Source organism: Sinocyclocheilus rhinocerous, unplaced genomic scaffold (assembly GCF_001515625.1).
Source record: "Sinocyclocheilus rhinocerous isolate Xijiao unplaced genomic scaffold, SAMN03320098_v1.1 scaffold368, whole genome shotgun sequence".
Lineage (NCBI taxonomy): Eukaryota > Metazoa > Chordata > Actinopteri > Cypriniformes > Cyprinidae > Sinocyclocheilus > Sinocyclocheilus rhinocerous.
In genome coordinates, this window is record NW_015664681.1 from 502,692 (window position 1) to 516,923 (window position 14,232).

Genomic DNA, 14,232 nt, shown 5'->3' on the forward strand with positions numbered 1-14,232 from the left:
AAGACATGAACGCGTTTTAGGTTTTAGGACAACTTTGATGAAAGGTTTTGATCCACTTCAAATGTTGACTAGTGTATTTTAAATGGCATTTATTCCTGTGATGACAAAGCTGAATTTTCAGCAGCCATTATTCCAGTTCATCAGTTACATAATCCTTCAGAAACATTATCATCACAATTAAAAATAGTTGTGCTGTTTTTTTTTGTGGAAACCATGATGGACATTTTTCAGGATTCTTAAAGAATAAAAAGTTGCTTTTTAAATAAAAATAAAAAGATTTGAAAAGATTTAAAATTGTAAAGAAAAATCTCTAAATTAAGATTTAAACATTTTAAATCTTAAAGTTTAAGATTTAAAATCTGATTTAAAATAGTCTGTGTAACAATGTAAAAGTATTTTGATCAATGCATCCTTGCTGAGTAAAAATATTAATGTATATATATATAAAAAAAAAAAATTATATATATATATATATATATATGCTGCCCCCAAACACCTGAACAGTAGTGTATACATATTCGTATCATCTTTCACAGTGCACACTTCACAGTTTCACACAGAAAAACACAGATTATTCATTATCAAGAATGACCAATACCGTTCCCATAGGTAATGAATCAGTAACCAGTTGACTAGGCAAATTTACCCAATGTGCACAAGGGACATCAAAATCAGCCTTGAGGGAAAACAAGGATTTTGCAAAGTCTGTTTTCAGTAAGATTACCCGAACTAAAAGAGGACACATTCGCTCTGAACGAACCCACAGTGTTTTTTTTTTTTTCTTAACGCTGAAGCCCTGATCTAGATTATGTAAGGAAGCTGAAAAGGACTCTGCTAATATCATAGTTATTTCTGCACTGTGATGGACAGGCTTGGTATGTATTACATTTCCTGTGTTCCTTTACTACGACTTTGTGCTCTTGGAACAAAGTTTTCTTTCCGTTCCAAATGTTTGAGATTAATATATTTGTGTGTGCTGCAAAATCAGTAACACTATACATGATTTCTTACTCATTTTTATAATATTTATATGGTTTGTGGCAACAATGAATGAGAAAAAAGAATAAAAAGTTCAGTAAAAAACTCTTCAAGCGTTTCATGAGACTATGTGTAAATCTGTATGTGTTTGGTTGTAATTGCATATGCAGAATTATTTATTTATTATTTATAAAAAGTTTGGGGGGGGGGGGTATGATATATGCTCAGGACGTGACCCAGATCGGCACCAGTGAACCTTGCATCCTTTGGCCACAACTCTGACTTCTTTTGAGCATTTGTTTTGTACTGTAGTTTTCTGAAAGGATTTTGCTGTATCACTCGGACATGTTGTCGGTGTGCTAGATCCTCAAAAGAACAAGATACAAAGTGTTGAGTTGATTTGAGGTTAATGAGTGAACAGATGTAAACAGAACAGGACAGTTAGTAACAGGAAGTTGGTGTACCACAGGAAGTAGATAATGTGTCAGATCCACCTGTCTACTTTCACACAGCTCTAAAAACCTGGAAATGGCCTGGTTGCTGTGAACTGACATAGCAGTTGGCTATGCTACATGCCTGAGCTATTAAAAAGACAGCTCTATTTCTTCATTTCACTCCTAAAGTTTTACAGGCTTATTTATTGAACCCTTATGTTCTAACAGACCTCCATTCATCTCCATCCACCGCTGACACCATCCTGCAGGGTCCCAGCACTGCTCTTACAAACAAGTATAGACATTTTTGAAATGTCCACTTTCTTTTTTTTTTTTCCTCCAGTAAAGGTTTGTTTGTTTTTCTGTTGCCTTGAAGTATGACTTTAATATTCAAAAATATGAATGCTTTCTTTTTTAGTATCTACGCTGCTGTTATTAAGGTGTTCAAGGGAGAGGAACTACAGCCGAATGAACTGTACTGCTTGAATGAAAATACCAGGTATAAACTAAACTAGCTCCAATATCACATTTTAAATGAATGTGTAATAACTACATTAAGCAGCTATTTGCTATCACCCATGCAGGTGGCTTCTAAGGACAGATATGGGGTTCTTTATCAAAGAGTATTTCCAGGTGCTTTAGTGTGTCAGAGCCCCTGGCGTTCTTCTTCCGGTAAAACAAGTAAAAATAAATGCATTACTGGTAAAAGAAAAACATGCTAATATTTCTTCATATGATTATTTGCAGAATCAGATTTTGACCAAAGGTCTATCAATCATTTTGGATGAGATTCAGAAGCATGAAGGTGAGACACAAGATGTGGTGGATCTGCTGTTTGAGCCCATTGTTGTGAGTGTCCATCATTATAACATGATCTTTTTCCTTCAGGAGAGAGACAGCTGTTTGTTTTGGCCCAGGTATGGGATAGGTTTTTCACTGAGATTCTGCCCACGTTGCAGGCTATTTTATATCCTCTGCAGGTAAATCTGCTTGTGAACTTGACATTCCTTAGCAAATAGTATAATAGGTTCAAACATTTACGCGAGGTCTGCACTTACTTGAGAGACATCAAATGTGTCACAGCAAGGCTAGAGGTTGCATAATAAAAAAATTTTAAAACCCCTGTGGTTAATTTAATTGTGGTATATTTTGATTCTGCGTGAAATGTATTCTGTTTCTCTCTCTAATTCTATATGCAGGGGCAGGAGTTGACAGTGAGACAGATGACTCTTCTCGGTTTCAGGGATATGGTCCTATTGAAGCTCTCTCTGGGTGACCTGCTGTGCAAGAATCTGTCTCTCATCCCAGCATCCATCACACAAATGCTACTTGTGCTACAGGTGAATATAAACCACAAACACATGCTGAATGGCCATGTGTTTAAGCATCTCTATTGTTCGTGGCTGTTCTTGTCTGTGTAGGGAATTCAGGAATCCAGAGGCCCATCAAAGCAATATTGCCAACTTGAGAGTCTGGTGGCGCTAGTGGTCAAACCCTACTTATGGAACTGCAGACACGCAAGTAGGAAAATCAACATTGATTCATTATAGTTTAATCTAACCCCAAAGTTATTCTGTTGCCATCTCAAAATGATCAGACAATTCTGACATTTACCCAACCACAAAATAAAATGTTATTTCACCCAAAAACACAATCACCCCCATGTTGTTCCAAATTCACATGACTTGGAGGTTAAAAATCCCAGTCTTCGTTTACTTTCAGTTTCCCTTTTGTGTTCCATGCAATAAAGTTCTACAGGTTGGTGATGTCATAAAGGTTGCAGCCCCTTTAACTTTGGCTACAAATCTGTGACTTTCTCACACTCCTGTAGGCTGCACTGAACAAAGCGCCACAAGAGCACAAGTGAGTCATCCTGAGATAAGGATTACTCATCACATCTCTGAAGGCTCTCTGCTGTCCCCTGTAGTAGAACAGGAAGGGGAGATGTACTTCGAGCAAGTGGGAAACCTACGACGCCACAGCGTGACAAATGCTCATTCTGACATTAAGCTGCTGCCAAACTATGGATCTGACTAAAACACACCTCTGAAATCTGCCATGTTATGAAAGCATCTGTGAGAACTTAAGAGTGTGAAAGAAAGACAGAAACTGTGACACTCAATAATTTATAAAGACAAATATCAACACATCTGAGCACTGTATATTGTGATGTAAAAAAGAACATATGAAAAAACGATTGTCAGATTTCCAGTGTCAATACAATTATCAGATTAACCTGCATATATTAGTCCATCTGATTAAAAAAAAAAAGGTATTCAAACTTTGTCAAAGTTTTTCAATGAAGCACGTTGAACATTCACACATATTAGCAATATTGAGCACAAGTAAGGTGACTTGGGAAAAAAAAAATGTAATGTCTTGTTTATAGGCTAAGCTTGTTATGTACTGCACCTTTCAGAAATTTAGAGCAGCTGACAACTTTCAGTCAAGACAAACATCTGCATTAAGGTGTGATCACATTTACTGTTGTTTGGCAAATTTTCTTGTAAAACCCAGTAACTGGGAGTGACTGTCATCCAAGTGACTGGGAGTTTCGTAAGAGGGCGAAAGATTTCCCCAGGCAGATTCACTCCATTAACCAACAGAGAGTTGCCTGGTTTTAAAGGGAATTCTTTGTGAGCTGCACTTCATGCATCACTAACAATTTTTCATCGAAACTTCGCTAATGTAACCACACCTTAAGACATTAAGTTGTTAAATGAACAATGCACGACATTTAGTATAATCACAGTAAACAGTGCTGCTCTGTACTGATGATGCTTTAAATTGTCAGATCTTGTCAAATAAATGAAAATTAAGTACACATTTTATGAAGAAAAAAAAAAAAAAGATAGCAAAAATGATTTTTTCCCTACTGCCGAGTAGGCAGAAAAGGCAGCAAAAATTAGCAGTTGAATGTAGTATCATGAAAAGAATTTGTGAAAGCTAACACTTAGCACAAGCAGCACCATTCAAATAATAGTTTTACACTCTTTAGCTTGGTTGACAGGACATTCAGTGAATTTCTGATGCTAATCATATGTAGGTTTGTCCATTGATTGCACTGATTAAAAGGTTTTTGAGAAACAACATTTGTATATAAAACACTTCACAACAGACATACGAGTTATGCAACTTTGTAAAACCATCATTACTAAGCCTGGTGTACCATGAAGAGTCAAAGAAAGTCCAGGTTTTGCCACATTTTCGTTTCAGCAAAGTGTCTATGAGAACTTAAGAATGCAGGAGCGATGTAGGAACTCAAAGTGAAGGTTCTGACCCCCGAGGTTGGACCCCTTCCCTCCTGAGGCTAGCGTCGAATCGTGGTGTGACCTCGCAGCGCACCAACAGCACGTCCTCTTTCACAAACCCACGCTGCCGCAAAGCCTGTAGGTGCAGGAAAGTGACGTAGCCGAAACCCTTGGGGTTGCGCTGGACAGTGGGCCTCTGGAAGGCCTGCAGGTCTGGCTTGGTCTCCATCACTTCCACGTGATGCTGCCCCTCGGCCTGGTCCAACACTGCCAGTTGGATCATGCCCTGCAAGGGCCAGGAGAGCTGGCTGTCAAACTCACCCTGCATAGTGTGCACGAAAAGTGAGATGTAGTTGGAACAGCGTGGGGCGCTGGGAGTTTGCAGATGCAGTCGTAGGCAGAGTTTGTACCCCGGCCGGCCCGTGTAGAAAGGTGGGCTGTGGAGGACTATGGGCTGACCGGCTTCTTGGTTGCGCAGGTGAAGTGAGAAGTTCTCCAAGCGCCATACGTAGACGCCTTGATACTGCTGGGCTTCCAGCTCTCGGGTGGCCTCCTCCAGTGAGCTCAGCTTTCGGCGTAGCTCTGTGACCTGGTTTTTCTGTGTCTCATTGTGGATGCACAGCTCGCGGATCTGTTGATCTTGACGAACCAGCCGGCCCTCCAGCTCCAAGACCGTCTCACGCAGGTTCATCAGCTCCGGTCTACACTGGCAAGAATCTGGGGCTCGGGCAGAGGCCCCACGTTCATCTGACGAAGAGTGGGTGGCAAATGAGGGCACTGAGCAGCTATTGAGAGTCTGGCTACGCAGAAACTCAGCCATGCAACGCATGTGCATCTGTGTAAATTCCTGCATGTGCTGGGCCAGTTCATTTCTTGGCATCTGTAATATTTCCAAAGAAATAAAAAAGTTAGACATTTGTATTATATACTACCATTCAGAGATTCAGTAAGAGGCTTTAAAATATTTTTAAACAAGTCTCTTATATTCTACACAAGGCTGCATTTATGTGATCAAAAATACTATTACAATTTAAAATAACTTGTCTAATTTATCAGTGTTGAAAACAATTGCACTGCTTTAATATTTTGTGGAAACTATGATTCTTTGATGAACAGAAATCTCAAAAGAACCGCATTTATTTGAAATTCTTAAAAAAAAATTTTTTAAAAAGTGTCTTTACTGTCACTTTTGATCAATTTAACGCATCCTTGCTGAACACAAGTATGTATTCCTTACAAAATAAGTCTTACTGTCCCCAGAATGCACTTTATTCAGAACGATAAAAAGGAAAGCATATGTTTTTGGAGTGTTATATAACAGGAATCTCATGGCCCACCTTTACATGACAACCAAAAGTTCTGAAAGTACAGGCCACAGGAGCTTTCAGACAGTCTGTGTCACAGTGCAATGCCAACTGAAACCAGTAAGAACAGATTCATTCAGCTTCATAGTTTCACAATGAATAATTTGAAGTATCAAACAGAATAAATGACTGTTGTGCCTCAGGTAATGTGCATATTAGTGACAAATCATCTGACACACCTGATCCCGAATAAGCTCCATTTCGCAATATTCACACACTGTATTGGCGAAAGGACAAATCTGTTCATGAATCTACACAAAAGAAAACAAATGTTTCAGACACTAATGTTGGACAGTGTTATTGCTAGCTAAAACTATTCAAATGTTCTTTGTTGACTAAAATAAGGCTGAAATAAGGCTGAAATAAAATAAAAAAGAAAACTAAAAAAAGTCACTATAATAAAACTAAAACAAAAATAAAGCAAAATACAAATGAAAAAAAAAGTAGAATGAAGTAAATGAACTGAAAATATAAAAATAAACGATAATTAAATATGAAATACTATAATAGAATCTTTCAAAACCACTTTAACCAAATCTAAACATATCCTGTATGTGAACAGGAAACAACGGTTTTCACCTGTTTGTTAGCATACACAAAGCTCCCTGCACAGGCAGGGCAGGTCATAAGCCGCTGTATACACTGCTCGCTCTTGTGTTCATCCAGATGGCTCTTACGAACAGATTCCAGACACTGAGGGCACTGCACTGTGGCAAACTTACACTGAGACAAGTGTTTCTGAGGAAGAGAGAACGTAACAACACAATTAAACAAGTTGCCATCATGACAACTGTTATTTAGCAAGCCTGTTCGTGACTCCACACTAATGGGTTTGAAATGCCATTTATGAAAGGTCTTGCTCTCTGAGGAGCTGATGCGTAACATATCCATGGACCGTTTTAATTAACAAGATTTTAAGTTGAAATACCTTGGGTCCCATAAGTTCTATTTTTTTAACCATATTTAAGAACCTAAAAATATTCTTAAAGGGGTCATGAACTGCCTCTGTTTTTTTTTTTATTTTGTACTGTTCTCTGAGGTCCACTTTTAATGTTAAGATTATTACATTAAAAAAAAAAAAAATTATAAGTAATAAGATATTTTCTGTCCTGTTTGTAACCCTTCTCATCAGAAAGCTCTGTTTGAATAGGCGTGACGGATTGTATACTCGGAAGTAAACTGCTATGATTGGCTAACAGTGGTGTATGTTTGACAGCGTACATTCCTCACAGATGGACGCTGCTGTGATTTAGGTCAAAAACGCATAAATAACACAATACATATCAAACGATCTGTAAGAAGAGGCAAAGCAATAGTTACCACATAATAAAAACAGATCCTGCGTCGAATTGTGCCTTGTTTGTAAACGAATCCGCAGTAAAATGAAGTAAACAAAGGACCAAGTTCTGACGCGGTCTGGATCTTCATTCATTCACTCTTTCCTAACGTTGGGAGCAGAAGGAAGGCAACGCAAACACTGTTTTTCCACAACTTGGCACTGCACAGTGTCTTGTTGTATTCGGAGCATCTTTATTGTTTGGTTTCTGCATAGACCTGCGTGTTTGCCTCTCTCATAAACACGAATCAGTGGGCGGGGCTAAACAGGCAGTGATGTTGAAGCAGGCGTTGATCTAAAGCTGCGTAGGTGGTGCTTATCCACGCTATTACATCATAGAAGACATTCCAAAAGTTGTCGTTTTGGCAGTTTTGGTTTTTAGACTAACAAGAAAGTTGAGTTCTGAAACTTACAGATTGTTTTTATAGTACAGTGACCTCTTAAATGTCAAAAGATCAAGGGAATTTTGGTTTCTCAGTTCATGACCCCTTTAAAAAGTTAAAGGGGTCATATGATGCTTTTTTAAAGATCATTATTTTGTGTATTTGGTGTAACAGAATATGTTGACATGCTTTAATGTTCAAAAAACACATTATTTTTCAAATACTGTACATTATTGTAGGTCCTCTATGCCCCGCCTCTCTCAAACGCTTCGTTTTCTACAAAGCCCCCTCCTTCTCTTTGGTTTTGAGACTTTAGTCTTTGCAACTTCAGGGATCTTATCTATTCACAATCAGCTTGTAACACTCCAAAGAGAAAGAAAATTTGAAATCGCATCATATGACCCCTTTGAAAATTTGTATTAAAAAAAAGGCATTTGGCATCATTAGATTGTATGGCAGTTCTTGTTGAAGACTTGCTGATCAATAAAAAAAAAAAGGCTTCATTTTTTGTGCTGCCTGCAAGTTACCATAATAAGCATGCATGCTATTTTTGGTGCGACTGGCCTGACGGGGCTGACAGAATTTATTTTATTTATTTTTTTTGCAAGTAAAAATTTTTTAAATGCAGCATTTAAAATACTTTTACCATACCAAACCTTCAAATTTACCTCCAGTTGGCGCAATTCCATTTTATCACTGCATCCTACATTAGGACATCGGACAGACAGTGAGAGAATCTCTCGTTTGGCAAAGTTATCAGGGAAGAGCTGTTCCTCAAGCAGCACCTCATTGTCAACTGGACATTTCTGCCCTGTGTCCCTGCCAGGAAATAGGAAGTTATATTTGACATTTTAACCCCGTAAAGCCTGACATACAGTAATAGTCAAAAGTCAAGAAATAACAGTTTGATTCTTTTTTAAACAAATGGAGCAATTTATTGAATCTTTAGACAAAATATTATATTTTAAAAATAAATATATATATATATATATATAAAAGAATTTGCATGTGTTTTTGTTGAGTATCATATTTGATGAATCAGGCTTTTGTGGCTCTTATAGTATTATATAGGCCAATATGGAGCTCATATCTGAGGAGGGGAAAAAAAACAGTTTGAGCAATTTTACCTTAATTTGGTGCAGTTTGGTATTTATATGGCCAAATATAGATCATATCTAAATGCTTAGTTTTATGATCAAATCTCTGTAAATTTTTTTGCAAATGTACAGATGTTCACATGAACGTAGAAATAAATTGCATAAATAAATTAATCAAAACAAAAGCCTGATTTTTATTTGAACGTGATTTTTCTTTAAAAAATTATGCATGGATAATCAAGTATATCTAAGTTTCATCTTGAAATATTACTAATAATATATAAATTATTCTTACATTTATTTAGTCAATTAGTAAAGATTTCAAACCAAAAGACACGTGTAACACAACCTGAAGGCATTTTTAGAATTATCCTAAAAGGTCTTTTACTAACGTGTAAACGCTAAATAAAATGACAGAAGGAATATAAGACTGTGTACAGCATTTTTTCAGACAAGTTTTGATTGTGTTGATAATTTAGCCTTAGAAGTGTATGTTTCGACACAGAAGGGTTAAGCACAGGGTGAATTTTGAAAGTGACACTTAAAGTTACCTGATGGACTTCTTGATGCAGGAGTTGCAGAATCGATGTCCACATGGTGTCTGTACTGCCGAGCGAAGACCCATCAGACAGATAGGGCACTCATACTTGTTCTCTAGCGGAGGGTCAAACTCCACGTCATAGCCTTGCTGGTCTGGAGGGATACTAGCAGAGACACTGATGGTGGAGGGGTTCTCTGTCGGGCTCAGATAGGACTCCCTTTCTTTCTCCATGGCTGCCGCACAACCGGAGAGGTCGCCATCACAGTAGGGCTCCACATCAAGGCTGAGCTTCTCGGTGTCACTGCAAGCCATCTGTAATCACATCAAGAGAGTGTTATGTTGATGAGTGAAAATAACAGTCATCCATACAACACATATAGCAGCAACAAACAAATCTTCCCCCCCAAATCATATGTTGCTCTTCATATGATCCAGCTGCCACACAAAAACTGACCTCTAGGTTTTACAGATATCCACACAAGTATCATTTTAAAGTCTTAAATGCACAGAGGATGTGGTAAGATATATATTAGGGTGATTTCCTCTATATTAATGCAAAGGGAAAAGGCATAGGATGAGAAACTACAGGCCTAATGATGGATTCATTTGTAAACTGCTGTTTCCTCACGCGCAGTTCTGCTGGGCGGGGCTGAACTGAGAGAGAAACTTCTCTTGCTCAACAACTGTTACTTTTTTGTAGCCCAAAATACCATATTACACAGCGTGAACGTAAATATATCGATTTCAAAAGGTTAAACTTATCTCAAATGTAAATCTTGAACTAAATTCAAGGTTAAAGGGAGTTAAAAAGCGAAATCAGCTAAGCAGTCACAACCGACGGTGACATCAGCAACTTTCCTGACGTCGCCTATGGAAACACACCTTTTAATCTGACATTGTTCTAGGACCGCAAACATATTGGTATATAATAAATGATTCGTTTACAGATGAACATTATTTGTAATAGGTTTAATTTACATACCTTGCCTCGGTCCGGCCTCGCTGTCTACTACAAGCTTCCTGTATCCAAACGATCAGCGCATAGGTTCAACGTCACTGGGTGAAATTCCCCTGCTAAAGCTGACCCCAGACCAGCGCTCACAACCGAATCCTCGCGAGATTAGCCGTGAGCTCGATGACTCTGCTGCTCTCAGATCGGCGCTGATTCGATCAGAGCAGAATGCGCGTTTGCGATCAGATTTTGCCGCTATGCTGAACTGAATATTATAATCCACAAGATGGCGCAGTTGCCTCTGATTTTAAAGGAATAAACAAAGCGATTTCATCTTGATAGCCATACTCAAGTAAAAGTACAGATATCTTACCAGAAAATGACTTTGGTAGAAGTTGAAGCCGCCGTTTAGAATATTGAGTAAAAGTCTTAAACTATGTGATATTTATTGTAACCTACTTAGGCCAAGTATGAAAAGTATTTTTTTTATATTAAAGGGGTCATATGATGTTGCTAAAAAGAACATTATTTTGTGTATTTGGTGTAATGAAATGTGTTTATGCGGTTTAAGGTTCAAAAAACACATTTTCCACATACTGTACATTATTGTTTCTCCTCTATGCCTCTATAGAAAGGCGTTCTGAAACGCGTCGATTTTTACAAAGCTCATCGGTCTGAAAAGCGAGGTGTGCTCTGATTGGCCAGCTATCCAGTGCGTTGTGATTGGCCGAATACCTCAAGCGTGTGACGGAAATGTTATGCCCTTACCGTACTGTGATGCCCTTGTCAGGCCTGAGCGTAACATAAAACCATGTCTGCATTTGTGATCGGAGAAATGACAAACAACAAGCGCTACTCTACACTGCCCAAAACTCGCGTTTGAATCGTCAGTGGCAAATTCTTTAAATATAAAAAAAAAATAAAAAAACACTTACAGTCTGTGAGTCAGAACAGCTGGCATTGTAGTCTACTCTACCAGGATCATGAAACAGTCCTCCATAAAATGCGCTGCACACATATGAATATTTGGGTTCAAGTGTTCTGGAACAGTGTTGAAAATACAACTTAACCACTGATTTCTAGTCGTGTCCTCTTTTGGAAGGCCAAACAAAGTAGTTTCACTTTCACAGCGTCACACGCGGTGGCGGCCTAGAGTGAGAGGAGGCCGGTGAGCTTGAGAATGGCGCGGCCGGCGGATTCAACGAAGGAGCAGCCGGTGGGCTTGCGGCAACCACATGTGACGACCCCAGCTGGACTCCACTTCGTCCACGGTGAAAGCCGATCCACCGCGCGAGGTTGATGTATTTCCTCAGCGACCAGCACGGATCAGCTCCAGGCATGACGAAGCGGATATCGTCCTCTTTTGGAAGGCCAAACAAAGTAGTTTCGCTTTCACAACGAAAACACACAGCGTCTCTACATCATGGCGGCGGAGGCAGCAACAATACTACAGCGAGAATAAAAGTTACGCCTTCTTTCTTTGTGTGGCATGAAGTGGTCAGGAGTTTGAAAAATTACCAAGAATAAGAGAAATCCTATAGACGACTACACCACCCGGAATACACCGGGACATAACAGCCCTAAGCAAAGGGACACAGGTTCGTTGCCAAAGGCAGGGTGAGCATAATGATAGACAGAAACAAATCACTTTAACAACATACAATTAATAAAAACACATACAACACTTCACACAAGGTCTCAATACATCACACGTCTTTACCAGTAACTTACAAAACAAGTACAATACAATAAGATAACAAAATAAAGAGGGAGGTGGCCAGCAAAGACCCTCAGATTTCTACCCCACATTCAATACCTATGACACACACTCTTGTGAAAAATCAAATATATTAAACACAGCACTCCATGTGGACACGCAGTACAAGGTACCATGGCCAACCCCTCCCACCTAAATCCACGCACCAAACATTACAAAACAAAATATAACAGACGGACCCAGATGAATTCCAGACAGAACTATAAGGAGTAGAGCAGAGCAGAAGTGCAGTCAGTTACTTGAGGTTCGTTAGGCTTCAATTAAGATAATTGGAAACCCCTGGACGTGCAATCAAACCTGCAAGAAAACAGTACAATGCTGCAATACACATGGTCGCTCACCACGCAGGATTACAGCTACTTGCAGGCCCATATCTGAAAACTGGCCAACAGCCAGCACACGACAGACAGGAGGATAACTCAACTGCTAGCACTCATTCAAAGCGCCACATGTCACCAAGGGGTGGTACCAAGGATGATGCATCCCAAGCAACTAAACACTTCCCCCTTTTATATGCACAACACAGGCACTAATTGGCTCATGAAACTTACCCAACTGACCAATCATGATAAAGTACAAACACTGATAGGTTCACCTGTTTGGGTAATGCCAGCCAATCATACTGGGTCTATACCTCACTCTGCTACATTCGCGTGAACATTTGGGCAGCGTTATGCAAATCTTCCCACATCGTGACGTAGACATGTGGGGGCGTGTTAGAACGAGTCGTTTTAGGTAGGCGTGGTTGACTCTTAACTTTTATAAAGAATATCTCTTTGGATTTGAGACTTTAGTCTTTGCAACTTTACAGATCTTCTTTATGCACTAAGAGCTTGTAACACTTCAAAGAGAAAGGAAAAATTGAAATCGCATCATATGACCCCTTTAAACGTACTTAAGTATTGAAAGTAAAAGTACAAATGCAAAATGGAAAAAGAGCATATATATGTACAGTATTCAATATCTGAAGTGGATCAAAAAAGTTAAGACAAGAACACATTTCTTTTTAGGTTTTAGGACAACTTTGATGAAAGGTTTTGATCCACTTCAAATGTTGACTAGTGTATATATAGGGCCTATATATAAATGTTCATACACAGCTTGAGTAGCAAGATTGTGTTCAGTTCTAACTCTTTCTTCCATTTTTTTTTATCTTTGGGTAAGAATAAGAAGCACTTCATCCGGTACTTGGTGTCTTTTATTCCAGCATAAGAAAACATTTCTGGAATCTGCATCTGAAGTGGAATTAAGATGTATTTACACAGTTTAATGTATCTCAGAGGGGACATGGATACATTTAACCTGCAGTTACAGATGCATAAATAATGCATAATTTAAATATACAACGTTGAATACTGATAATTTGAAATGATTTAAAACATGAAAAAAAAATAGTCGAAATGTGAAATTAAAAGCGCCAGTAGGTGGCAGCAAACGACTGTTAATATCATTGAGATTCAACCGATTCATTCAAACGGCCAATTCATTCAGGAACAAAGCTTTTGACTATGTTAATGAGTGAATCACTGAATCATTTATTCAACCGATTGGTTCAAAAAGCTGATTCATTCAATAAGTAAACACCGTCCATTGCTCAGAGACGCAAAACAGTGCTGTGATCTTTGTTTGGAACTATTTTGTTGGCAAAATTGAGCAAAAACAGGCAATATTGTGTCAGAAATGAAAGTCATTTAATATTAACTGTATTAAACTTGTATAAAATGATTATTACATTTGTTATCATGCTGATATCTGGAGAAAAAAACGGCACTCTTTGTGTGCTATAGATTAAGTTAACTATATTAAATTATATAAATATAAAAAGCATGCATAAGCATTTTTGTACAATTTAGAATGCCTTGAATTTTAATAGACTAATAAATCACGTGCGTGCACTCTCTGTGATATAGCCTACTCGATAATGTCAGATCGCACATCATTACAACAACACTTACCATATTATCTCAGACCATATACTGTATATTGCACAGCACACCCCAGCCTTGACTTGAGAAGGAAATGGCACACTTTTTTGCATGAGCAAAGTGTTTTTAGGAGTCTTCTTGCAGAGCCCAGACCACTGATTCGTCAAACCTGCTTTCTTGCAGTCCATGTTCTT

The 14,232-nt window shown here is 38.5% G+C and overlaps 2 protein-coding genes across 3 annotated transcripts; one reads left to right on the forward strand and one right to left on the reverse strand.

The window, feature by feature from the left end:
- Window positions 1-493: 493 nt before the first annotated feature.
- Window positions 494-3,473, forward strand: LOC107730256 (proline-rich protein 5-like). The gene is made up of 9 exons (XM_016541030.1): window positions 494-875; window positions 1,641-1,707; window positions 1,831-1,911; window positions 1,997-2,045; window positions 2,160-2,217; window positions 2,301-2,392; window positions 2,612-2,752; window positions 2,834-2,933; window positions 3,244-3,473. The coding sequence occupies exons 1-9, from the start codon at window positions 863-865 to the stop codon at window positions 3,447-3,449; spliced, it is 807 nt and encodes a 268-aa protein (XP_016396516.1). The 5' UTR covers window positions 494-862; the 3' UTR covers window positions 3,450-3,473.
- A 51-nt stretch (window positions 3,474-3,524) lies between these two features.
- On the reverse strand, window positions 3,525-10,462 carry LOC107730254 (TNF receptor-associated factor 6-like). Of its 2 annotated transcripts, none has more exons than XM_016541027.1 (7): window positions 10,367-10,462; window positions 9,395-9,696; window positions 8,415-8,565; window positions 6,607-6,765; window positions 6,207-6,278; window positions 6,001-6,078; window positions 3,525-5,543 (listed from the first exon to the last, which is right to left on the reverse strand). In XM_016541027.1, the coding sequence occupies exons 2-7, from the start codon at window positions 9,694-9,696 to the stop codon at window positions 4,674-4,676; spliced, it is 1,632 nt and encodes a 543-aa protein (XP_016396513.1). In that variant the 5' UTR covers window positions 10,367-10,462; the 3' UTR covers window positions 3,525-4,673. The 2 variants fall into 2 exon arrangements, with proteins under 2 accessions (XP_016396513.1, XP_016396514.1); XM_016541028.1 differs by lacking the exon at window positions 10,367-10,462 and adding an exon at window positions 9,839-9,992.
- Window positions 10,463-14,232: the final 3,770 nt, after the last annotated feature.